This window comes from Clytia hemisphaerica, unplaced genomic scaffold (genome assembly GCF_902728285.1).
Source record: "Clytia hemisphaerica strain Z4C2 unplaced genomic scaffold, Clytia hemisphaerica genome assembly, whole genome shotgun sequence".
In the NCBI taxonomy this organism is placed as follows: domain Eukaryota; kingdom Metazoa; phylum Cnidaria; class Hydrozoa; order Leptothecata; family Clytiidae; genus Clytia; species Clytia hemisphaerica.
The window spans coordinates 470340-495771 of record NW_027103850.1 but is presented as its reverse complement, the minus strand read 5'-3'; the positions used below and the strand labels follow the sequence as shown (position 1 = coordinate 495771).

The window sequence follows — 25432 nt, the reverse complement described above, 5'->3', positions numbered from 1 at the left end:
CATGTGCACCCCGTGGGAATAGGTCCGAAAATAATTGACAAAAATTCACAAATCGTGTGTAGTCACAACAAAAAACAATAGAAATGAAGATTTTTAAGCGTTTTTAAGTCATTATGATTAATAAGAATAGAATTTAGAAAAATATTTTTAGTTTCAAAAATTTAGTGTGAGTCAACAGAGCTGACAAATCAGAATTTGAAAAGTGGACCCCTGTGTTCAGATGTTCAATGGGGTATCATTTTTTATCAATAAGGAAACTCGGTACACAGCAAGAGGGTACTTTAAGTGACTTATTATTCCCAAGGGAATGTGAATTTTTTAAGGAGTTCCCTTGAGAGCAGTGAGTCAAAAACAGAGTCAGGCCATGACACGTAATAACAAATTCGTCAATGTTCGTCATCGTAAAATATTTTTAAAATTTGAAAGATGAGATCAAAAAAGTACCGGCAAGAGATGTAACTAAAGTAACATCATTTTTTAAGATATGACAAATAAACGACTGTAAAAATTGAGAAATAAATATTGTGAAACTCGGGCAACTAATTTAAACTTTAAAATCAAAAATAAATTAATGAGTAATTATAAATTGTCACTCGGAAAAAACCAGACAGGTGACTCAACAGGTCACATTCCCAAACCACAATAAAAAAAAATAAAAATTGAAAAAAAACCTAATTTTTCCATCTGGAGGCCAAAAACTTGAAAATTCGAGAAAACTTTTTATTCTTAAATCAACATCGTTTTATTTCCGAAAAGATTTTATGTTGATTATAGAGTAAGACTAAGAGATAGAATATAGAGACCAAATTAATTTATTGTTTTTCTACAGGCCCGGGCGACCCTGTTTTTTCCAAAATCGAAAAAATAATAACATCAAATTTTAAAAGCTGCAGGATGCACTTTTTGAGTTTTTTTCCAGATATTTTTAATTGAGCAAGTTGAAAAATCTAAATTCACCCCCAGAGCATTTTTTTCCAGATATTCTTAATCAAAGCAATGGGAACGGCACGAAAGTCACTCGTTGATGAAAGGGGAAAAGTAATACACCTTCAAAACATCACAAAACTTTTAGATCTTGACTTGTCGACCCTAGATTGTAAGAAATTTAATTTTATTATGCCGAGCGATTGACCAACCCACATTTTTGAGAAGGTCTTCCCGAAGAACAATAAATTAAATTGGTCATGCCTTATACAACTTAAGTAAAAATCAAGAAAAAGCGAGGCAGTAAACTAAGCATCAAAATAAGTTTAAAATAATCTTAAAATTATAGAATATACTGTAAAGGAAAAGAACTAAACTTAAGTATCGATAATGTAAAAATCAACGTAAATGAAAAAAGAAAAAAAATATAGTTGCAACACAAATTGGAACTTGAAAACAATTTTTGGGCCACACTGTAAAATGAATTTAGCAAGAGGTGAGGTGAGCAAAATTAAAAACCTTGTGCCTCGAAAACAAAAACAAAGATTCAGCCCATTTACTAAAATATTATCCTCTGGCCATTTCAAAGTTTTTCAGTATTCCTCCCAAATGAATAAACACATCTTAAAAGTGAAAAAAAAAAATCAGTCAACAAAAATTCAGAATCACCCACCATTGTTCTCAACACTGACATTACTACAATTGCTAGAGTTTTCATTGAACTTTCCAGAAACCATCGCAGATTTATTTTCACTATCATTAACAGAGGTTTTGTTTTCGTCAGTTGTTTTATCAATCACTGAAATTTCATTTTCACCACTATTCCCAAAAACCATCTCATTTCTGTTGGTTTCTTCACTATCACCAGAAGAAACTTGTTCATTGTCATTATGACTCATAGAGGTTGTATTCTGATCTTTTATATTATCCGACTGTTCCTTGTTATCACCATTATTATCTGCAATTATTTGCTTATCACTATTTTCATTGTCACAAATACTTATATCATCCTTCTTTTTGCTGTTTTCTTTGACCTTCTTATGGAGTTGAAAATGTTTCCTTAATTCAGCTTGATTTGTGAACGTTTTCTCACAAATGACACACTTCTCTGGTTTCTTGTGAAGCTGATAATGCTCCACCAACTCACTTGCCTCTGAAAACGTTTTATCACAAACAGCGCACTTGTTTTGCTTATCTCCTTCATGTGTCTTTGAATGAACACGCAATTTGGTAATATCGGTAAATGATTCACCACAAACATCACAGTGAAAAGGTTGTTTATCAGAACCAGTGTGAACCTTATGGACGCTGGAATTCCGATGTTTATCTCTATCAGCCTTATTCCAATACCCTTTCCCACAAATATCACATTTGTGTGGTTTTCCCGCACCAGCATGCATCTTCTTATGTGTAAAGAGATGATTGGATCGTGTAAACTTCTTACCACACATATCGCATTCAAAGTTTCTTTCTTTAGTGTGTTTTACAATGTGTTTCTTTAGCTCTGAAGGATAGGTGAATTTTTTGTCACAGTACGAACATTCTATGGATGGAAATGCTGACTCATTCGTAATGGTGCAAGCAGCTTTGGCGAGGCTATTATTCTTGGTAGGAGTATATCCGGGAAGATGAATCTTTTTATGTTTATTGAGATCTGTCTTTTTGAAAAAGCCCATTCCACACGTCTCGCATTTGAACGAGTCACCTGTATGGATGCGAGAATGTGTTTTCAGCTGTGATGGATTCTTAAAACGTTCTCCGCAAATTTTACACGGGTAAGGTCGTTCTCCGGTATGGATAACGTAATGTCGCCTCAAATTGTCGAGAATAGCGAATGCTTTACCGCAGATATCACACTTATGATCTTTGATGTTTGTGTGTATTGCTATGACATGTCTTTTAAGTGCACTGGGGTCACTGAACGCTTTCCCACAATCACCGCATTGGAATGGTTTTTCACCCGTGTGAACCCGGATGTGTGTTTGGAGATTGTTGTTGCACGCAAATGATTTCGGACATAGTGGGCATTTGAAATTACGCTTTACATTAAATCTACGTTTCCTCAATTTTAGTGATTCGACGGATTTGAACGGTACCTGGTTCTGATTGGCTGGTTCATTTTCATGCATTTTTAAATGTTTTTGATAGTATGTTTTCTCTGCGTATCGCTTGCCACATTTATCACACTCGTATGGTTTTTGTTTGGAGTGGAACTCCTCATGCTCCTTGTATTTGATGGGACATGTAAAAACTTGAAAACATTTCCGACAGTTCAGGGGATTTGCGATTTTATGTTTCATCAATTCTTCTTTAGATGAGAAAAGGATAGTACATTCTCCACACTGGAGACTGTCTGAACCAGTTGACTCCATCACATTAAAGTTGTCCATTAATTGTCGGACAAAAGTGTTCCATTGATCCATACGAAACGATAAGTTCAAAGTCGTTTTGTTGAAAGAGTACAGAATTTCATTGCAAGGTCCACATTGATAAAATTCAATTGTAGCCACTTTGTTAAGATCTGAATGTGAGCATAATTCTTCTGTTATGGCATCCATATTTTGATCCATTCTTTTTTTATAATCATTTATTTTTCTAAACGAAAACAAGGGGAAAATAAAGTGGGTTGAAGAACATAACATAAATAGCTTTATGCAATGGGCTCTTCCAGAAGAACTTGAATATAGGGGGGAGGGGTGGTGAAGGATATAACATTTTTTGGTATTTTACCCCCCCCCCCACCCCAACACTGTGACTTTAGACCCCTGGACAGCAGGTCTAGCCACCCAAAAAGACATCAGTTCACCCCCGGACAAGGCAAAATTTTGAAGATTTTTATCCTCCAAACCCCCCCCCCCATGTACGAACATTATCAAAAAGAGCCCATTGCTCTATAAGACTATTGGCTTATTGAATTAGATATCAAAGACTTTCAGAGGTTTTAATTATTTTTTTATAATCACTGTTACAGTTGTTTTATGGCACTGAAGATTTAAAGTTTAAAACTAAATACTACTCCTCCTTTAGGACAAAAGACTAGAGTGATTAACGAAACGGAGTACTGCTATCAGGTGCCAAAAAATGTCTCCCGTTTGTAAGTTTCTTTTCCGACCAAGCACGAACCTTATTAAGACTACTCCTTTCTTAATTTTTGATACATCATAAGAAACGTCCCTTTTTTTTGCTCCAAATCGCATGATTTTGTCTATATTTACCTTTTTTGAGGGGAAGTGAATATTGTGAGGAATAATTTCCCACCCCTGGCAATAAATACCCAAACCGTATTTAGCAACATTTGAAAATATCTCAACCGTTTTCTCCCTTCCCTACGCTTATTCACCCTCCGTTTATTTGGCACCTGGGCGTAATACAAGGAAGGAATTCCATCGAACGATCTTCTCTCAAAGCTCAATCTTAAAAAAATGTTAGAAATTATACAAACACAAGCGAAAAAATCAAGCTGGCGAAGGAATTGGGGAAGTTTTCGTGTGCAATTAACTAATAGTTTTTCATTATTTGAGTAAGATTTTCTGAATCCTTTATACTTGATTCTGTCATGATCAAAAGCCAAAACTATTGCATCCATTTGCAAAAAAAAGCTTCTCCAGCACTCGCACTAAAAAGTACGAATACTAAAATACCTTATTACACGAAAATAAGTAGACACATAATTATAAACGTCCTTGAAATTAACACACAAAAAAATTAAAAGAATTTTATTTGCTTTTTCAACAACACGACTGAGTATAATTAAAGGGGTTTTAATTAACAGAAAATTCCTTAATTCGTGTTAATCACATGTCTACTTATTTTCGTGTGGTAATGTAGTGACTACTTTTTGTGAAGTTGAAAATGTTCCCATAATTCAGCTGATTGTGGAAATGATTTACTACAAACAGCGCACTTGTGAGCACCAGATTGGAAATCCTCAGAGAAGCTAATATTTTTCTGTGTGAGTGGATCTTTGGCACTGACCGTTTGCAGCTCATTCACTGTAGCTGGGATCTCATCAGTGGTAAACTCGTGTGTAGTTTCTTTGTTTATGTTGAATTGAGCGATATCAGTTTTCTCTTTGTCAAGTCCACCGTCGTGTTCTTTCTTTACATGCTTTTTCAAATCTTGGGAGTATTTGTACTTCTTTTCACACAATTTACATCCATACTTTCTTGCATGCTTTACGGAATATTTTTTCAATTGAGAAGCTGTTTTGTCATGTGTTTCTCCCTGGTTTGTTGGTTTCTCTTTAGTTGAATCACTTTCTTGGCCTGTAGTATTATGTGTCTTCATATGAGTCTTCCAATCTCTACGATTTGGAAAAGCTTGCCCACAAACATCACATTTCGGGTGGGCTGAAACCTTCATGTGTTCATTTCGATCACTAACGGAGTAATATCTCTTTCCACAGATGTCGCAAGGAAATGGTTTCTCACCAGTGTGAGCTCTTCTTTGGTGTAATGCTAAACTAGAAGGCTGCACAAATCTTTTACCACAAACATCGCACTCGTGAGGTCTCTCATCAGGATTGTGCTTGTACAACATATGTTTCTTCAAATCGGACGGATATTTACATTTATGCCCACAAACAGTACACTCTAACAATGGGGCGGAGCGAGGATTACGATTATAACCTGGCTGGTGAACTTTATAGTGATTTCGTAGCCCACTCTTTTTGGTGTAAGTCTTCTGGCAAATTTCACAAGTGTGTAGTTTTCCGTTCTTTCTGTAAACAAAAGGCTTGCCAGAATGTACAGATAAATGTTTGTTCAACAGGTAGAGACATGTGAATGATTCGTCACACACTTTACAAATGTAAGGTTTCTCCCCAGTATGTTGGATGTAATGTAAACGTAAATTACCAGCATTTGCAAACGCTTTCTCACAAACATCGCACTTGTGTGGTCTCTCACCAGTATGCGTACGTTGATGCTTTACTGAGCTACCCTTATCAGAAAAGGCTTTCTCACAAATATTACATTTAAAAGGTTTTTCCCCAGTGTGAGTTCTGATGTGCGTTTGCAAGGCATTATTGAATTCGAACGCTTTCCCACAAAAATCACATTTGAAATTCCGAACAACATTAGTGCGTTTATTTCGATATCCCGTTATCAAAGATCCAGTTACTCGATATGGTAAATCAACTCTGGTGACAACAGCGTTTTGACTTTGATTGTGTAATGGTATATGTTTATCCAGGGATTGTTTGTGCATAAAACCTTTCTTACAAATGTAGCATTGGAATGGCTTCTTTTTTACGTGGTTGTCGCAGTGCTCTTTATACTTCACATGACATGAAAATATTTGAAAACAGGTCTCACAGGCCATTGGATCAGTACTGATATGTTGGCTTAATTTTTCGGTTGATGGAAACGTTTGCCCACATTCCTTACAATCAAGATTTTGTAGAGAAACATTTGTTGCGTTTACATTGAAATTAGCCATCAACTGTTTCACAAAAGTGTTCCATTGGTCCATGCGGAACGACAAGTTCATAGTCATTTTGTTGAAAGAATACAGAATCTCATTGCAAGGTCCACATTGATAAAATTCAATTGTAGCCACTTTGTTGATGTCTGAATGAGTACACGATTCTTCTGTTAAATGATCCATTGTTGCTATTGATATTTTAGTTTTTCTTATTCTTTTTCTCTTTATTTTCCTTGTCTAAACGAAATAAAACAAACAATAGAAATATATTCTCAAAAGAGTCTGAAAGCCAAATAACATATCCCTTATATAAGAGAAAGAACACATTCAATAATTTTGGCTCCCCACTTGTCATGAAACTAAAAGAAATTCGACTTTCTGAAATAGGTAAGAAAATAGATAAAAGGATTGAAGCGAAAAGACAACCTTTTAATGGGACAACCTTTTTATGGTTGCGGATATTTTCTGAGTAGCACTAATCCCAAAAAATGAGTGTTTAGAGCAAAATTTGTGTTTTAAAGGAGCAACAAGGAATTCATTTTGTGATACCCAAAATAATGAATTTAAATTTCAGGAAAAATCCTTCAAGAATGATAACAGTTAGCTTTTTGAAGAGGAAAAAAAACCTTTTACTCCGACCAATGAGGACAGGTATATCTTTTTCAAACCTAGTACAAATTGTCATTAGAAAAGAAACTATTTGTTAGCCCGATGTAATTGGTAATGTTTTACCAAGTCACGTGATTCTGAAAATGTTTTACCACACACAGCGCATTCATGAACCTCGGGAGGAGCATCTGAAACATTTTCCTCAGGTTGTGATTCACTACTTTCTTCTTGAGATTCAAGTTTCTTGTGTAACTGATAATGATTTACCAGTTCGCTTGCTTCAGTAAATGTTTTACCACAAACAGCACACTTACTCACATCATCACCTTCATGATTCTTTGAATGGTCTGCTAAACTTGCTAAATCAGTGAAAGCTTCACCACAAGTATCACAATGTAGAGGTGGTTTATCAGATCCTTTATGGACATTCCTTTGATGTCTATCTCGATTACGTTTATCATTAAAACCTTTTCCACAAACCTCACATATGAATGGTTTTTCCCCAGTATGTGTTCTTTTATGTTTTTCAAGTTCACTTGGAAAGCCATATGTTTTTCCACACACCTGACACTCATGAGGCCTTTCCCCAGTGTGAATTCCCATGTGTCTTGCCAACAGTGAAGGTGCCCTATATTTTTTCCCACAAACTGTACATTCATAAGATGGGGGCTCCTTTGATGGTCTGTGAATCTTCCTATGCTTATTTAAACTTTTTCTATCAATAAAAGACGTTTCACATTTGTCACATTCATGAGTTTCTCCAGTGTGAACACGAGAATGCTGCTTCAAATTGTATGGATACTTAAAACTTTCACCGCAGATCTTACATGAAAGTGATTTCTCTCCTGTATGAGTGATATAATGTCTCTTCAGATTCGAAGTAACAGAAAAAGATTTCCCACAGACATCACAAACATGATTTTTCTCACCAGTGTGTGTTAGAAAATGCTTTGTGAGTGAGCTTTTTCCTCTAAAATCCTTTCCACAGACTTCACATCGGAAAGGTTTTTCACCAGTATGAACACGAATATGACATGTCAATTTGCTATTGGAGATAAATAACTTGCCGCAATAACCACATTTGTATTTTTTCTTTGTATCAGTTTCATGGCTAGGAATATGAGTTGAATCTCGAAGGGTGTCTTTTGTTTCTTTGGAGGCAGGTTCTTGTTGATTGGGTTTTGTACCATTTCTTTTTTTCTGATTTCTTTGGCTTTTACTTTTACTTTTTTTCTTGGTTTTCTTTTGTTTATGCAGCGTCAAATGTTTATCAAGTAATTCCTTTTTCGAAAAACGTCGTTCACATATCATACATTGGAATGGTCTCCTCTTCAAATGAGTTTCACAATGTTCTTTATACTTTAGTGGACATGGAAAAATCTGAAAACACGTCTCACAAACAAATTCCACATCATCATTTGTTGCGGTGATTTGTGTAGTATCTTCTGGCAATGTAACAGTATCTGAATCTACCACATTGAAATTCTCTTTAATATCTTTCACAAATTGATTCCATTCATCCAGTTGGAAAGTGACATTTAATGAGGATTTATTAAACGAATATAACACTTCAGGACAAGTTTTACATTGATGAAACTCAATGACTGCAATTTTGTTTAGATCAGAGTGGGTACAGGATGCTTCTCTTTCAAACTGCACATCCATTTCTTTCATCTTTGATATCAAATATTTTTCAATGTTTTTTCTTTGTTCACTAAAAAGAAACAAAAAAAAACCAATACAAGTCAATTTCTGTTTTTTCAACTTCATTGCGAATTAGTTTGTCGCAAAAAATAAATCCAGACAGATGTTTGGAATTGAAAACCTATTGTTTTATTTGCGATAGGGTGAAAAGAAATTAAGCGATGACAAATGAAAACGTTTTCATTCTACATCGTTTATTCTTTTTTACTTCGTCGTAAAAAAGAACAATAGACTTTTGATTCCAGACATATGTCAGGACTCATTTTTTGCGACAGGTATTTGTGACAAACTTTTTTTTTTCAGTGGACCCCCAGCTTTAAAAAGGAGCAACAAGGAATTCATTTTGTGATACCCCAAAATGATGAAATTAAATTTCAGGAAAATTCTTTCACGAATGATAACAGTTAGCTTTGTGAATAGGAAAAATAAACTTTTACTCCAACCAATGACGTTGGGTATATCTTTTTCAAAACTAAAACAAATTGTCATTAGAAAAGAAACTATTTGTTAGCCCGATGTAAGTGGTAATGTTTTACCAAGTCACTTGATTCTGAAATTTTTTTACCACATACAGCGCATTCATGAACCTCAGGAGGAGCATCTGAAACATTTTCCTCAGGTTGTGATTCACTACTTTCTTCTTGAGATTCAAGTTTCTTGTGTAACTGATAATGATTTACCAGTTCGCTTGCTTCTGTAAATGTTTTACCACAAACAGCACACTTATTCACATCATCACCTTCATGAGTCTTTGAATGGTCTGCTAAACTTGCTAAATCAGTAAAAGCTTCACCACAAGTATCACAATGTAGAGGTGGTTTATCAGATCCTTTATGGACATTCCTTAGATGTCTATCCCGATTACGTTTATCATTAAAACCTTTTCCACAAACCTCACATATGAATGGTTTTTCCCCAGTATGTGTTCTTTTATGTTTTTCAAGTTCACTTGGAAAGCCGTATGTTTTTCCACACACCTCACATTCATGAGGCCTTTCCCCAGTGTGAATTCCCATGTGCCTAGCCAGTAGTGAAGGTTTTCCATACTTTTTCCCACAAACGGTACATTCATAAGATGGGGGCTCCTTTGATGGTCTGTGAATCTTCTTATGCTTATTTAAACTTTTTCCATCAATAAAAGAGATTTCACATTTGTCACATTTATGAGTTTCTCCAGTGTGAACACGAGAATGCTGCTTCAAGTTGTATGGATACTTAAACCTTTCACCACAGATCTTACATGAAAATGATTTCTCTCCTGTATGAGTGATATAATGTCTTTTAAGATGCGAAGTAACAGAAAAAGATTTCCCACAGACATCACAAACATGATTTTTCTCACCAGTGTGTGTTAGATAATGCTTTGTGAGTGAGCTTTTTCCTCTAAATTCCTTTCCACAGACTTCACAATGGAAAGGTTTTTCACCAGTATGAACACGAATATGACAGGTCAATTTGCTATTGGAGATAAATAACTTGCCGCAATAACCACATTTGTATTTTTTCTTTGTATCAGTTTCATGGCTAGAAATATGAGTTGAATCTGAAAGGGTGTCTTTTGTTTCTTTGGAAGCAGGTTCTTGTTGATTGGGTTTTGTACCATTTCTTTTTTTCTGATTTCTTTGGCTTTTACTTTTACTTTTTTTCTTGGTTTTCTTTTGTTTATGTAGCGTCAAATGTTTATCAAGTAATTCCTTTTTTGAAAAACGTCGTTCACATATCATACATTGGAATGGTCTCCTCTTCAAATGAGTTTCACGATGTTCTTTATATTTCAGTGGACATAGAAAAATCTGAAAACATGTCTCACAAACAAACTCTAAATCATCATTTGTTGTGGTGATTTGTGTAGTATCCTCTGGCAATGTAACAGTCTCTGAATCTACCACATTGAAATTCCTTTTAATATCTTTCACAAATTTGTTCCATTCATCCAACTGGAAAGTTACATTTAATGAGGATTTATTAAATGAATATAACACTTCAGGACATGTTTTACATTGATGAAATTCAATGACTGCAATTTTGTTTGGATCAGAGTGGGTACAGGATACTTGTCTTTCAAACTGCACGTCCATTTCTTTCATCTTCGATATCAAATATTTTCAATCTTTTTTTCTATGTTCACTAAAAAAAAACAAAAAAACAATTACAAGTCAATGTCTGTTTTTTTTCTGCTCAAAACTCACAAAGCTCATTAAAAAGGCAAATCATTTTTAAGATATATTGCTAAACCAACAGTGAATTAGTCAAAGAGTTCCAAAGGATCAGATTGAAGAAAAGACCAGAAAGGACAAAAATCCTTGAGCGACTTCCAATTTTGAGCATATATATTTCAAAATTTGGTGACAAAATTAACAACGTAAGTTTTACAAAGAGAGACAAACATTGTTTGAACCAAAATGTATTATTATCTAAATTATACCCAGAATGATTAAAAATTTGTCTATTCCAAAAAAAATTGACTGTTCGCACTTTTTTGAACGTTGCCCTTGAGGAAAAAAAATACAATAAAAAGTAATACCTTGCTGGAAAGACAAATTTGAGGCAATACAAATAATATATTTAGAATATCCTGAAAATGAAGTAGCTTGAGTGAGAACCAAAAACTTTTATTAAATATACTTTTTTTAAACTTTGAACCGGCTGATTTCAATAATGCATTCAAATTTTTCATTTCTCAAAGTTATAACCCCTTGTAATAGCTCCATTTTTAGCATCTTTAAGTAATTTATTTCCCATTTGGACCTTTCTTTGTGCAAATCTAATACGAAGCTTCTCAAAATTATCATTACAATGAGGTATTAATATCTCTTTTCTCTCAACTCAAGAGAGTTTAAAAAATCTGTAAAAAGTACAGACTAGCAGTTTTTGGAAACAGATTTTATCATTTAATATCATCTCTTGGTTTTATCTGAGAACCATCACCATCATTGTCAATGAATGTCGACTTTTCACTGTTTTCATTATTATCAGATGTTGTATTAGGAGCAGACTTTTCCTCACTTGTATCAGTTTTCTCACTCTCGTTACCAGCCTTTGCAGTATCATGCATAGATTCTTTATCGTTTTCATTTTCAAGGGTTCCCTTCTCATGGAGTTGAAGATATTTCTGCAAATCAGCTTGATTCGCAGAAACAACACTTTTCTCTAGTTTCCTGTGTAACTGATAATGCTTCACCAACTCATTCGCCTCTGAAAACGTTTTATCACAAACAGCACACTTGTTTTGCTTATCCCCTTCATGCGTTTTTGAATGGGTCCTCAAATTTTTAGCACTTTTAAAAGCCTCACCACAAACATCGCAATGAAATGACTTCTTTTTTGGGCCAGTTTTAACCTCATGCACTTTTGATCTACGATGCCTATCTCTATCACGCTTTCGCCAAAACCTCTTCCCACAAATATCACACTCATGTGGTTTTTCTTCTCCAGCATGCATTTTCTTATGTGTGAAAAGTAAGTTTGATTGTGAATATTTCTTCCCACAGATGTCACATTCATAGGGCTTTTCTCCAGTGTGTTTTACAATGTGTTTCTTCAGTTGTGATGGATAAGTAAACTTCTTATCACAATAAGTGCAATCTAACCGTGCAACTGGTTCTGGAGGTTTGGTACCTGAGAGGTGAGTCTTTTTATGTTTGTCTAAACTTTTCTTATCAATAAAGGACATTTCGCAATTGCTGCATTTGTGAGATTCACCAGTGTGTATACGTGAATGTTTCTTCAAGTGGTAAGGATCTCTAAAACGTTCATCACAAATTTTACAAGGATATGGTTTTTCTCCTGTATGAGTGACATAATGTCGTCTCAAGTTGCCAAGAACAGCGAACGCCTTGCCGCATATATCACATTTATGATCTTTAATGTTGGTATGTAAGGCTATTTTATGTCTCTTGAGAGCACTTGGATCACTAAAAGCTTTATCACATAAGATACATTTGAATGGTTTTTCACCAGTATGAATACGAATATGTGTTTGAAGTTGGTTGTTAAAGCGAAAGAATTTCCCACAGTAATCGCATTGGAATTTCCTAACAATATCTTGTTTTGCAGCTTTTGTAGGTCTGGTTTTCATACACTCCACAGATTTGAAAGGAACATCTTGGCTACTTGTAAATACTTTTCTCTTGTGAAGTTCTGCATGCTTTTCGAAGGTATGCTTCTGAGAAAAAGATCTCTTACAGACGCTACATTCGTAGGGTTTCAATTTCTTATGTGTCTCACAATGTTCTTTAAATTTCGAGGAGCAAGAGAATATTTGATAGCATATCTCACAAACTAAAGAATCTTTATTGTTTTGTCTTGTAGATGTTTCTGCACTTTGTAAGGGCGTAAAATTGTTTAAACATTTGCTACACTGAACACTGTTGTCTGTACCAACAACGTTAAAGTTGACTTTCAGTTGCTTAAGAAAAGTATTCCATTGATCAAGTTGAAACGACAAATTCAAGGTCAATTTGTTGAAGGAGTACAACACTTCAGAGCAAGATCCACATTGATAAAACTCAATAACTGCAACTTTCCCAAGGTTTGTATGAGTGCAAACTGCTTCCCTTTCAAACTGGATATCCATTTTTTGTTCGATTAGATGATCTGCTTGTTTTTTGTGATCTATAAGAAGAAAAAATATGTTTGATTGATAAACCAAGAAGCACAAGAAGAAGCTTTTTAAAAGGAACAGATTGCAAAGCAACATAAAAACAATGCAGTCAGTATCAAAATGGATAGTAACAACCTTCCTAGTTTACAAAATATATAAAAAAAATCATTTATTAAAAATAAGATTTTAAAATATATCAGTTGTTTTGCTATATCTACATCATCGATCACATCTCTCATGGTTCAAGTCTCTGTTTTAGGTTTCTATACATAATAATATTTCATTTGAGGAATTTCAATATTTTTCTCATAGTTGATACAGATGAGGACCGGTAACCTTGTCCAAAATGGTTCCTAAAAAACAAGGCAAAAATGTTCACAACAGCTTTCAAACCACTTCGATTTCTATTGTTTTCAAGCTAAAAGTCAAAAACTTGTAACTTGAATATCTTTGTTTTGGAAAAGAGTAACATAAAAAGACTGAGTTTTACAAGCATAAAGAAGAACACAGAAGGATTTTACAGGTCAAAGATACAAACAATCTAGTTACCTCTTTAAAAGGTTGAAAAAGTACATGGAAGGATATAAAAATAATAAATCAATGGACTTCATCGCTTCCTGAGCATTTTATTAAGTGGTGGAGCTCTAATAAAATATAATAAAGTAATTATCAATAATTACCAATGGTTGAGATAATGAAACAGAATATAAAGTTGATGGCGTTCTTCAAACCCTTTAGCCTTTGGAATTAACGCGTGATATGATTTGTAGAATCCAGGGTCATATCGACCAAACATATCAGTTATTGAAAGTTCAAATTCATGATGTGCATAAAATGCTGCAGGATCAAAGACAACTATGATAAAACAATTACAAAAATTTGAAATTTGAAATTGAATCAATGATGGGCATACAAATCAACGTTTGGATTTTCTCAACAAAGATTGTTGGTTTGCCGTCACCCAACCGCCAACCCTACCTCAAAACCTGCCGACCAAAAAAATTTTATTGCCATTTTAAAAAAGATTTTTTTTTCCTTAAAAAACTTCAAACAATAAATCAAAACGTTCGTATCTTGTTTGTCTCGAGCATAAGAATCGTATATTCCCTGCTAGCACTTCTGTTTTTTATTCAAAATTACATAAATGTAAACAAACTGTTAACCCTTCCATGGACAAAAATTTCATAAATTGCCAAAATAAAAAAAAATTCTGACTGACCGACCCACCTCCAAAATCTAGGGTCGGGTGACGGCAAACCAATAATTTTTTAAGCCCAGCCTAGCAATCAGAGGTTAAACCAAGCTTCTTATACTTTGAAAAGCTTTATGGTGAAAAAAAAAACTTGATATTTAGAGGCTATATAATAAAGATACCTGGCTCGTTTACAAGCTGTCCTGCATTTCCACCCCATAAATCACCATGTATCAATGAAGGTTGAATTTCGAGTCCTTTGAAAAGCTGATCGATCTTCAACTGAAGTTCTGACCATAATTCCATCAGCTGTCTGTCACCATACTAGAGATATCAAAGTAAAGCATAATAATACCAGATGATACCACTGACCAAAGAAAAAAACATCAAGTGTCTTTTAAAGTTGTTTTTTTTAGTAAAATTAGATTGTTTTAAGAGACAAATAAAAAACATTTCAACTCAGCTGCATTCTCAGTCTAAATAGCTTCATAAATTTAATATGTAAAAGTGGAAATTTAGACCTTACTTCTTCTTGTATGCGATTAACTTTATCTTCAAGTCTTTGGCGAACATAAAAGGTCTAAATAATTAACAGTGGAGATGAAAGTTTCTTTCAAAATCCCAACGGGGATAGAAATTCTATTGTTCCCAGCAGGCCAAAAATCTAGTAAGGATGGGTCACAACAGGTCTGTGACACAGGTGTAGCAATAAGGTTAAAACTGTTTGAGGAAAATCATTTAAAAAGTCTTAAAAATGTAATTGAGAAAAAAACTTTTACCATCCAATCATTATTCCAAGTATTATTAAGTGGTATATAACCACAACAAGTTGTTGCGTGGAAACCAAATTGATAAATCCCATCATTGTTTACAATATTTTCATTGCCGTTGATTCTGTTTGCATTTGATTCAATGTTATTCAACTTGTTGATGTTGTGCATATGCAATCTAAAAATGTAAATAAGCAATGAAGCAATCTAAAATACTTAAGCAAAATTAGGGCATTGATTGGAATTTTGTTACAGCTCAATAAATCTCAATAACACTAATCTTGTATTTTAAGACCAGCCAAATATCTCCACTACCTTCAGGAACCAATTAGTGAGCCAGTCGGTCAATACCTGATTTAAGCCAAGTTTATATTCTGGTCTAAAATACCAACTAGACAAGTGGTCAAACTAAAATTCTACAAATTATCTCCTGGTAAAAATTTCAATGTCACAGCACAGATATTGTAAGGGAAGGCCTCAAGATGATTTAATATAAACCTTACCTGGCCAATTGGGTTCCCAGTTGTGAGCTAGAGCTCCTCAAATTCTTTAAGTCTAAATACTCCATAGCAAATCCAAATCCATTCTCAGGCCACTTGAAAACCTAAAGTGATGTATAGACATCAGAAAAGTTGAAAATTGGACTTCAGTTTTTAAGTTTGACATAGTGTAATTGCACAAAACTCGTCCCCAATCCCCAAAAAATTTGAATAAAAAGGTATTGCATGCCAAAATGTATGTCATTCCTATACCGCTTGGTTAGTGCATACCAAATATTCAACTCTAGTCCTTTTAACATTTATACCTTTAATCAAGTTGATCCCCAAAAAAATTATTACCTTTATTGGAGTGGGAACTTTGACAGTGTTGGTTTTGAGGATTTCATTCAGGCCTTCTTTTTCTCCTTCAAACATGACATCTGCCTACAAGGAAGCGAAAATAAATATCCAAACAGGACATCCAAAAAATTCTGCATAGAATAGGTGGTTTATTATTTGCAGATCAGAAAAAAATATTGCAAATCATTCAAATGAAGTCCATACAATAGACCTTTTCATAAATTACGTCACGGACATCATTTGCCTCGTATTCAAACAATTACCATGGTGATTATGTCTCTTGAGACATTAAATGATTTTTTTATGAATAGGAAGTAGTTTTAATGAAACCTGCTGGGAGTAAATCACCATGGCAATAATTTAAAAATGAGGCAAGTGACGTTTGTAACGTAATTTATGAAAAAGTCTATTGGAAGGTCTGTTTCAACCTTTGAGAAAGTGGAAACTTCTACCATATTTGAAAATTAAAATATGCTAAAATTTTCAGTTTATATACCTCATCTTTGTTGTTAGTCTTTATGAAAATCTTCTGTGCATTTATTTGAAAAGCTCTGCCATCACTGATACAACCTCCACTGCTCGTATGGAGATCTTTAACATCATCAGTCTTAAATTCCTGTTTTAAAAACACTTCCATAACCATCCATAACAACTGTGTACTGTAACTAAATCAATGGATTAAAAAACACAGAACCTGGTGTACTAACTGCATTTTACCACTTTGAAAAAAATTGACCACCACTGTACTAAGTGTCATTGGTGTTATGTACTAAATGACCCCCTATTGTAAAGTGTTTTAAATATTATATTTAAATTTATAATTATTATTAATTTCTTTCTGCATTTTGGCAGGACGCTAGTGTGACAACTGAAAAGAAGTGTAAAATAATTGCTTGAAATGAGAGAATGTTAAATTTCCCGTTTAGTTCCCTTCCTGAAGGGAAATAAGTGGATTCCCCATCCAGGAGTCTTGTGTCTACAAGCAATATTTGGCGAATTCCTGTATGTGGTCAAAATAAAAAAACATAACCGCACTCCGCACAGAACGTTCCGGTGCACTTCCCTGGTGTTCTAGAGCAAGATATCCGCAATATAATAACGATAGTGGCTGTGCTTCCATTTCATTAATGGCTGAACCATCATCCTCAAAGACTGTTAAGTATTTTATTAAAACATCTGGATATTTTTTGTAACCGTGTTTAGGTAAATGGTTTTCTAGAAAGTGTTAAAAATCACTTGCTCATGAAGCACCAAAAAAGCTCTGGTACTTTCCGGAGAGAAAAATAGTGTTTTTTTAGCTGCTCCAGAAAACACTGGAAGTTTCCAAGAGCGCCGGGAGGGTCTTCCCTTTTTTAGCTCTTTGGCGTTCGGGACGACCCTGTTGACGCACTGGACAGTTCGGTGTGTTTGTCCAGTCAGAAGTTTTTGCCTAAATAGGAAAGTATTTTACAATTTTTCCGAATCTCCTAATTTAATTAGGCAAGGCCTTCCTAACTAAACTGCTCTAACTTTGGACTATCTGACAAAACAATGGGACAAAATGACGTATTAAAAAATACTAGATTTCTCTTTTGCAAAAAGTAGGCTTTTAAATTGAAATATGAAAAAATTTGTAGAGGAACACACACGAGTGTCTGTGCACTTTAAGAGGAACGAAGAAGTATGATTGATAAACTTGGAGGAGTAATCAAAACAAATGTGTTGTCATAGAGATTTAACAGTATAAGTGAAAATACAGACCAGACATCAACCAGTCCCATGTTTCGACCAACCATCCCAAGTTAGAGCAGTTGACGGTAGGAAAGGAAAGACCCAATAAAACCCTTTCTACATGATGCGGAAACAAAATTTCAAACTGTGCCCAGGGCTTTAATGCTTTGAAATTTTCTAACTAGGAAAGTTATTTGTTTCGGGCGATATACTGTGAGATCATGTAACTTGCATTAGTGGAGGCTAACATGCTTAGCCCTCAAATGAAAGACCTGGCTGGCCATTAAAATACAAAGTTAAATCAAAACAAAAATAATAGAGTAGAGCTGCGAGCGGGGAGCTGCGTAGTTTCTTTTGATGACCGGCCAGGTCATTCATTTGGTCGGCAAACGATATCATACTCCAGGATGCAAGTGAAATTTTTCAATCCGCGGACGTAGACGGGGGTTCGGTTATTATCAGTTAGGGTTAGGGTTGGAGCTCGAGAGTCACAATATAAGGCCGAAGGCCTTCTTAGGGGCATTCGTACCCTGAGACCTAACTTTGGATCCCGTAGGGATAGGGCACCGGTAGGGTTGGGAGCTTTCTTAATTAAGGTCTGTAAATTACACACTACAAGTATTTGTGAATGACAGCTTTTTGTCGTGTCTCGTTGATGCAAGCGGTTAGGTGTTGGGTTTGTAAACCAAGGTTGCTTGCATTTGGTGGTTCGAGTCGGGTCGGAGACCTGTTTCAACGGTACGGGCAAATTTCAGAAAAATACTTAGAAAACAGTTAGAAACACTTGAGAAAGACAGAAAATCAGGATAGAAGATAGGAAAGTAGAAAATAGGGGGAAAATAAGAGACGATGCATCCTGGAGTATGATATCGTTTGCCAACCCATTCATTTGAGGGCGATGCATGTTAGCCTCAACTGATGCAAGTTACCCGATCTCACGGTATATCTCAATGCTCCGCCCATGAGGATTCATATTTTTTTGCTCAATAGATCAATTTTGACTTTTACTAAAACTAATGGTCATGGTTAGATAAGATAGAGCTTGCGATTATGGAGTGATTTGGAGAAAAGGTAACTTTTTTGAGCACTTTCCTAATTGGGAAAGTCAGGAAAATTGTATATAAAATACTTTCCTAATTAGGCAAAAACTCCTGACTGTTGTCCAGTGCCAAAAAGTATACCTCAGCCACACTGCACTGGAAACCTTTTGTCCAGTGTTAGTTCTGGTGTTAATTTTTCAAACTTCTGGACACAGGACAAAGTTTTTCTCAAACAGTTACATTGATATGCCAAAAACATTTTGTTCAACCACCTTCACTTCAAGATAGGCCACCATAGAATAAACTTCCTTTTATAGGATGAACCATATTCATGTAGCTTTCAGCCTTGCACTCCATCGCAGAGGCTAATCAATTTTAATGACTTTTTTGACTAAGGCGGCAATCTAAAATATGTTCCGTTCGCGTCGCTCGACCGACTCACCTTCAAAACATAAATCCCGAGTTGGACAAGTCGGAAAAATGTCGGAAAAAGTTTTTGATAGCTAAAGCACTTCTTTTGAATCATCATTCAATACGAGTTTTTGTCTACTTAGCCCACATTGAGTCCCGTTTGAGTTTTTCATGTACCCTTATTGAAATTTTCAAGTCAAAATTCGGCCACGTGGTAGGGCCAATACCCCTGAGAGCCGAAAATACGGTCCGCTTTTAAGGTTCACACATGCGCGCGCACATTTAATTTGGAAAATCAAAGATGGTGGCAAGAGATTTTGTTGATTGCCCACTTGATTCTTCGGGATTTCCTAGATTTAAAAAACCCGACAAAATTTACTACCGACCGACCGACCGACTGGATTTGAAGATGTTTTATGACGCGAACAGAACATATTTTAGATTGTCGCCTAATGACCAAGTTAAAATTTTTTAATTTTTTTATATTTGAGTATTAAAAAGGCATGCATTCAAATAATAAAGGTTTAAAATTTTTCTCTGGGCTTAGTTAGTAAAATATCTCAATTTTTGGCATATTGATGTAACTGCTAAAGTCTTGTGTGTCGGCGGCGCAGGGACCAGGCAGGGTCCTCATTAACATTTGGCTGGCTTGGAAGTCAATGCAATGGTAACCCCCCCCCCCCCCCCCCACAACAGGAAATCCACAACTTCTCCAGCTCTCCTACACTATAAAAGATACCAGCCTAGGTAAACTGAAATTTGACGTAGTGTTGTGCAGCTGAAAACTTTTGAATTTTAATTGGATACCTTCAGCTTCAGTCCTTCAGTCAGAGAAATTCACGCGCCATTTTGAGATATTGTCGGGTTCAACAGCAAAAATATTTATAGTTGTTCCCCCTAAAATATTATAGTATTTCCCAGTTGGGCACGACTATACTTACTTCTTTATCAGAGCTTTATCGTGGGCGGCCGCCAATACGCCATCAGAAAATCCTGTTTCCTCTGTATGTAAACAAAAGGAAACAGGATTTAAGGATATTCAGAGAAAGCTAGACTAAGAGAAAGCTTGTTATTGATCAGCCACCTACTGACATTTTTCCGAAAACCGGCGTTCTAAATTCAAGGCCTAGCAAGCGTGCTTTGACGTCAAAATCCTGTGGACCTAATTAATGATGTCGTTGCAGTGTTGACGTCAAAAGAAAGAAAAAAACTCAAGGTTTTATGATGAAACTTCAAATCTTTCAGAGAGATAGCTACGGAAAATGTTTATCTAGACAATATGATTTAGGAATAAGTTAGTTTATCATTTCTGTTATTTTCACTACGAGTACGATATCCTAAGTACAATGAAATCTGAACACTTTATTTAAAAAAATAAACTATAGAAAATTGAAAGAACTGGATGCACTCAGAGTGTGATGATAGAAAAAGATGTTTCATTTTTCTTTTAGCTTTAGAACTTTCTGGCTCGCTTCCTTCGAGGAGCGAGGCGTCTGCGATTTGTAGAAATTGTTCAGAAAGATGTTCGATAATATCATAGCATTATTTTTAGTGATAGAGTCAAAAGCGTATGTGTGAGCGATAGACATCAAGACATCAGACAGTGATGTTCGGCAGACGAGATGTCGGATATGATTGAACATTATGTATGAAAACATCGTCCATTGACAAATCGTATCAGTCGGAATTTTCAAACCACCACGGTCAAGCTCGTGAAGATATTTCCCGTACTTTTGAGCGTAAAACATCGTAGCATCGAATAACTCCTGCTCACTCATCTCATCTTTACGAGCTACGTAACCGGCCATATATATAAGAGACATTTTCGTTTCGACCGGGATGGACATCTCTTCCTCTTCTAACTGGTTGAGCAAACTTATTCCATCACGATCAAGAGCAAAAAAACACTTGTCACAACAATGACCCGGTTCAGCTCGTAAAACGGACAGGTCGACATTCAACTTTAGCAAAAGTTTGGTTTTCTTGATATCGAGTTTTTCGAGTACTTGTTGAGCAGTGATAAAATACCTTCCTGTAGATAAAGATAAAAGGAAAATTTTGAATTTTCGGTGTAAACTTGTAAGTAATCGAAAAACGCATCGCGAATTAATAATTACATGGGTAAACAATTCAAGCCGTAAAATGATTAACAATGTTTGAAATGAAGACCTCATTTCAATTAGAAGAAATTAAAAAGTGTTCTCACCTCCGGAACCTTGTCTCAGCTTTCCAAATTCTTTTTCCAATGGATCTGAGCAAAATTCTCCAATCATAACATATTTTTGGTGAGGTGACATAAGAAGATGTTTCGTCAGCTCCACAAGACCATTTAGAGTATGGTGGAGTGCATTTGATGTATCTTTAGTCAATGTTTTCATGCGCTTTCCTCCCGATTTTTTTCCGATTGAGAGAAACCAATCAGCATAATCAATGAGTTGTTGCAAACGAGAATCTTGAGGAGAGTTGATAACGGCTTCTAAAGGGTTGTTGTGTCGGATGTCTTTCCCAACGGTTCGAACATTTAAGATCTTCCACATAGTGTTGACTTTTTCGATGAATTTGACAGTGCCGGTGACATTCATGTTTTGCATCTGTGGGTGAACTTTAAGTGCTGCTAACGTCTCTTCACAAAAAACACGGAGACATGTCGATACACGTTGCCGTTCGACCGGTTTGGGGCGTACGGCGACTTCGGTCAACTTTGATAAGCCACGAACTCCGCAGAAGTTTGACATGTTTTCAACTTCGTGTAATCGGATAAGGTCAGACCACTTGGCAATAAATGTATCATCATTTTCTTTGAATGTGAGTTGGCCAGTCTTCTCTGTTAACCAATTATTTCGAATACTTTTAATCAGGTGAACAAAATCGAACAGAAGGAAAATACCATCAGTTGTCAACCAGGGTTTGTCTTTGACCGTATCAAACTGCTTGAAGAAATTCTGGTTCGTTCGATTTCCATCGACGATTATTGATTTGATATCGGCACCAGCGCCACGCAACAGAGCAATAGTTTGCTGAATTTGATCGAACAAAAAAGCAGCAGTCATAGCTTTCACAGGAATCATTTTGAATAAAAACGTTGGACCGCCGAATAAGCATTTCACCATAATTCCGAGTACGGAAGTTGCTAAACTGGATGGGTTGTTTTCTGCCTGACCAAAGACGGTTCCACCATGATAGAGTAGGCACTGTTTTACATACACTTCGTCTGCCATGACTATACACTTTCTCTGGTCAGGTTTTACAGCTTTGATGATTTCGTTGATAAATGTCCTGTCGGATGTGTTGTTGACTTTGGACGAGATGTTGGTTAGCGTCTTGATTGAGGGGAGTTTGAAATCGGATCGGAGCCTTGAGTAGAGTGAACGAGATTGAGAAAAGTAGCCGAATGCTCGCATCAGTACTTGCGGAGAATAGAGTTTTTTTTCCGACTTGAGGTGGTTTCATAGATTCTATTTGTTCTTGTAAAATGGTTTGATGCCGAGTGAATTCACTATTTTTCAAAAAGCAAAGTGCTTCCTCAAGACACGACCATGAATCGAGATGAGTGATACGATTTTTCGAAAGGGATTTTATGGTACATTGAACACCCATTTTGTACGCAATGAATCTCAAATCTTTCGATATTTTCAGCGAAAATGATGGTATTCCTGATATATTGAATCCACTGTTCACCATCGACTTGAAATGCGACGATAGGCAAACCGAGTAATGTCAATCGATCGGAGTTGGCGATGTCCTCAAATTTTAGTTTGTCGCGATTTCTAAACTCTTCCATCTCATCCTCCTGCTGGCTGCGAGTTTCGAAAGACGTGCGTTTTGTTGGTCTTGGAGGTGGAAGAGGTGTTGGAATGGAACTGGACGGTATATTATCAAAGATTGATGGTGGTTCGATTGGTCGAGGAAGGCCGTTCTGACCTAAAGAAAGAAATAAACATAGCGTTTAAGAGTTAATTGAACTTTGTGTTGTAGATTTGTATCTTATGGGCCGCCTATGAGTGAATTATAAATACAAATTTTCAACAAAAACAAGCATCAGATTTGGATTTTTTATAATATCGAAAATATGTTAATAGATAAGCTATGAACAGAGAAAAACTCATCCGAAGACTTAAGCTTGTTCAAATATTCCACGAAAGCAATAAGGTTACACACCTGTTTCAAAAGTAGCGTTTTCTGGCCAATGTTTACGGCAAACCGCTGGTGTATTGTTATTATTGACGATCTCTTCGGTAAGGTACGGAATGGATTTGATCCAGCGCTGCCTTTCATAGAGTCTTTTCTTCTTGCTTGGGAAACCATACATTGGAATTTTACGAAAATCGGCTAATTTTTCTTCATTCCTGATTCGTATATTTTCATTTTGCAACGCTTTACTTTTGTTATAATTAGATTTGCAGCCACGCACAATGCATTTTCTACCCATTTTTTCGGTGTTGTTTTTCTTGCACGACGTCAAAAATGGGTGTGAACGTTAGATTTTTTTCTTTCTTTTGACGTCAACACTGCAACGACATCATTAATTAGGTCCACAGGATTTTGACGTCAAATCACGCTTGCTAGGCCTTGAACTTAGAACGCGTTAAACATATAGCCTAGATATCCAAGCTGAAAAAAAAGTAACAGACGTTAAATCGCGATTAAATCGCGATAAAAAAGCGGTTTTTCAATCCATTTTAAACATGTACAAACTCTGGTGAACCAAAAGAAAGTTGATATTCTATTTTCAAAACAAACTGCCTTTTTTAAGTTTTTTTTTAACTCAAATATCTTAAAATTTCAACCTAAAATACTTTTTCTCTTTTCTCGTTTTCTTAAATCAGGGGGTAATGTATATCTACAGAAATTGATCTTGTTCATCAAAATTGAGAAAATATTACGATAAGAAAACCAAAGGAAAATTTATATTTTCAAAATAGATGAAATATTTTGCATATACTTTCATATATAAAATATTGGATGGGTGTCGACATTAGACCAAGTTACGGTTTTCGTCTAACAGGCTAAGCAATGTGATACGCCAAAAGAAAGCTCTTTTTACGCCCTTTTCGAGCGTCAAAATATTATTTTCCGTGGCATTACGTCATCCTTAAAATTAAAGATGGTAGCTTCAGTAGTGTAACACATCAAAACAAGCTGAAAAGCAAGCTGTTAGCATGATTCTGCAGATTTCTTGGCAGGTTTTAGATCAAAACTTAATTTCTTTGATGGAAATGATTTGTTTAAATGAAGAATAGACTCTACAGAAGCCATAAAGTTGCTGTACATTGGTTATGTTGCTGGATTTCTACGAAAAACATTTAAGTTGCCGCCATTTTGTTTTGAGGAGCATATAGGCGGTGAGAGGCGGTGTGTGCTTTTTGGTGGCTCACATAATGTTTTGTAGTGGATTTAAATGCAACTGAGATATTTCCAAGCACAACATGATGTAACAGAGATGGAAATGTGCATTATAATGAACTGGACCTAACTTCTGGAGACGCACATTCTCATCTGACACCCGCCACTCATAACAGCCTTCCTTCGGTCAAGAAGCCAGCTCATTGCTCATTGTCATCTAGTCTATGTGAATAAAAATATGCACACAAAAAGTTTTCATGCCTACAGAGAGTTATGCTGGACTTTCAATGAACATTTTGACACACTTATGTGGCTGTTTTCACCCAAATTTGATGTTATCGCAAGATTACCGCAAACTTTGCTATGTATACATGACTTTAGCGCAACATGTTTTTGTTGATTTTTGGATATTTTATCAATTTTTGTGAAATGTTTTACTTTAACTTTTGAAACCTGACTGGTTGGATGAGTATTCAGTGAAGAAATTTTTTGAAAAGAGCTTTCCAACTTAAAATAATACCCATTTTTGCAGACTTTTGCCTTTTTCTTTGATTTTCTCAAAACGCGTTTCCGGGGGTTTGCATTCACATTGTCAGAAATATCTTAGGATTGAGAGTAGCTACAGACTTGAAATTTTCAGGGAAGTTTCCTTACATGATTGTGTATTGAATGAATGGATTAAAAAGTTTTAAAATTGGTTTCCTGATTTTTAATCTCAAAAAAGCGGTTTTTTCAGTTTCTTACCCCCTGGAAAAAAACTCACTCATTCCAGACCTTTTCTAAATATTAGTCATTTAAAAAAAAAACTAACTTCATAGGTCAAGCCGACTATTCAGAAAACCTGACACAAGCAAAATAAAGTA

The 25432-nt window shown here is 35.5% G+C and overlaps 3 protein-coding genes across 3 annotated transcripts; all 3 read right to left on the bottom strand.

Annotated features, from left to right (window-relative positions):
* Positions 1 to 1506: 1506 nt before the first annotated feature.
* LOC136807630 (uncharacterized) lies at positions 1507 to 13360 on the bottom strand. The gene is made up of 7 exons (XM_067064224.1): positions 11555 to 13360; positions 11186 to 11189; positions 9163 to 10765; positions 8948 to 8975; positions 7057 to 8721; positions 4760 to 6585; positions 1507 to 3609 (listed from the first exon to the last, which is right to left on the bottom strand). The coding sequence occupies exons 1-7, from the start codon at positions 13358 to 13360 to the stop codon at positions 1590 to 1592; spliced, it is 8952 nt and encodes a 2983-aa protein (XP_066920325.1). The 3' UTR covers positions 1507 to 1589.
* LOC136807593 (ketosamine-3-kinase-like) lies at positions 13360 to 20121 on the bottom strand. Its single transcript, XM_067064183.1, has 9 exons — positions 20034 to 20121; positions 16562 to 16730; positions 16066 to 16149; positions 15730 to 15830; positions 15236 to 15404; positions 14983 to 15036; positions 14639 to 14780; positions 13945 to 14119; positions 13360 to 13617 (listed from the first exon to the last, which is right to left on the bottom strand). Exons 2-9 carry the CDS (start codon positions 16706 to 16708, stop codon positions 13545 to 13547), a joined length of 945 nt encoding a protein of 314 aa, XP_066920284.1. The 5' UTR covers positions 16709 to 16730; positions 20034 to 20121; the 3' UTR covers positions 13360 to 13544.
* Positions 20122 to 20562: 441 nt separating this feature from the next.
* Positions 20563 to 23760, bottom strand: LOC136807591 (uncharacterized). The gene is made up of 3 exons (XM_067064182.1): positions 23385 to 23760; positions 21433 to 23147; positions 20563 to 21258 (listed from the first exon to the last, which is right to left on the bottom strand). The coding sequence occupies exons 2-3, from the start codon at positions 22625 to 22627 to the stop codon at positions 20663 to 20665; spliced, it is 1791 nt and encodes a 596-aa protein (XP_066920283.1). The 5' UTR covers positions 22628 to 23147; positions 23385 to 23760; the 3' UTR covers positions 20563 to 20662.
* Positions 23761 to 25432: the final 1672 nt, after the last annotated feature.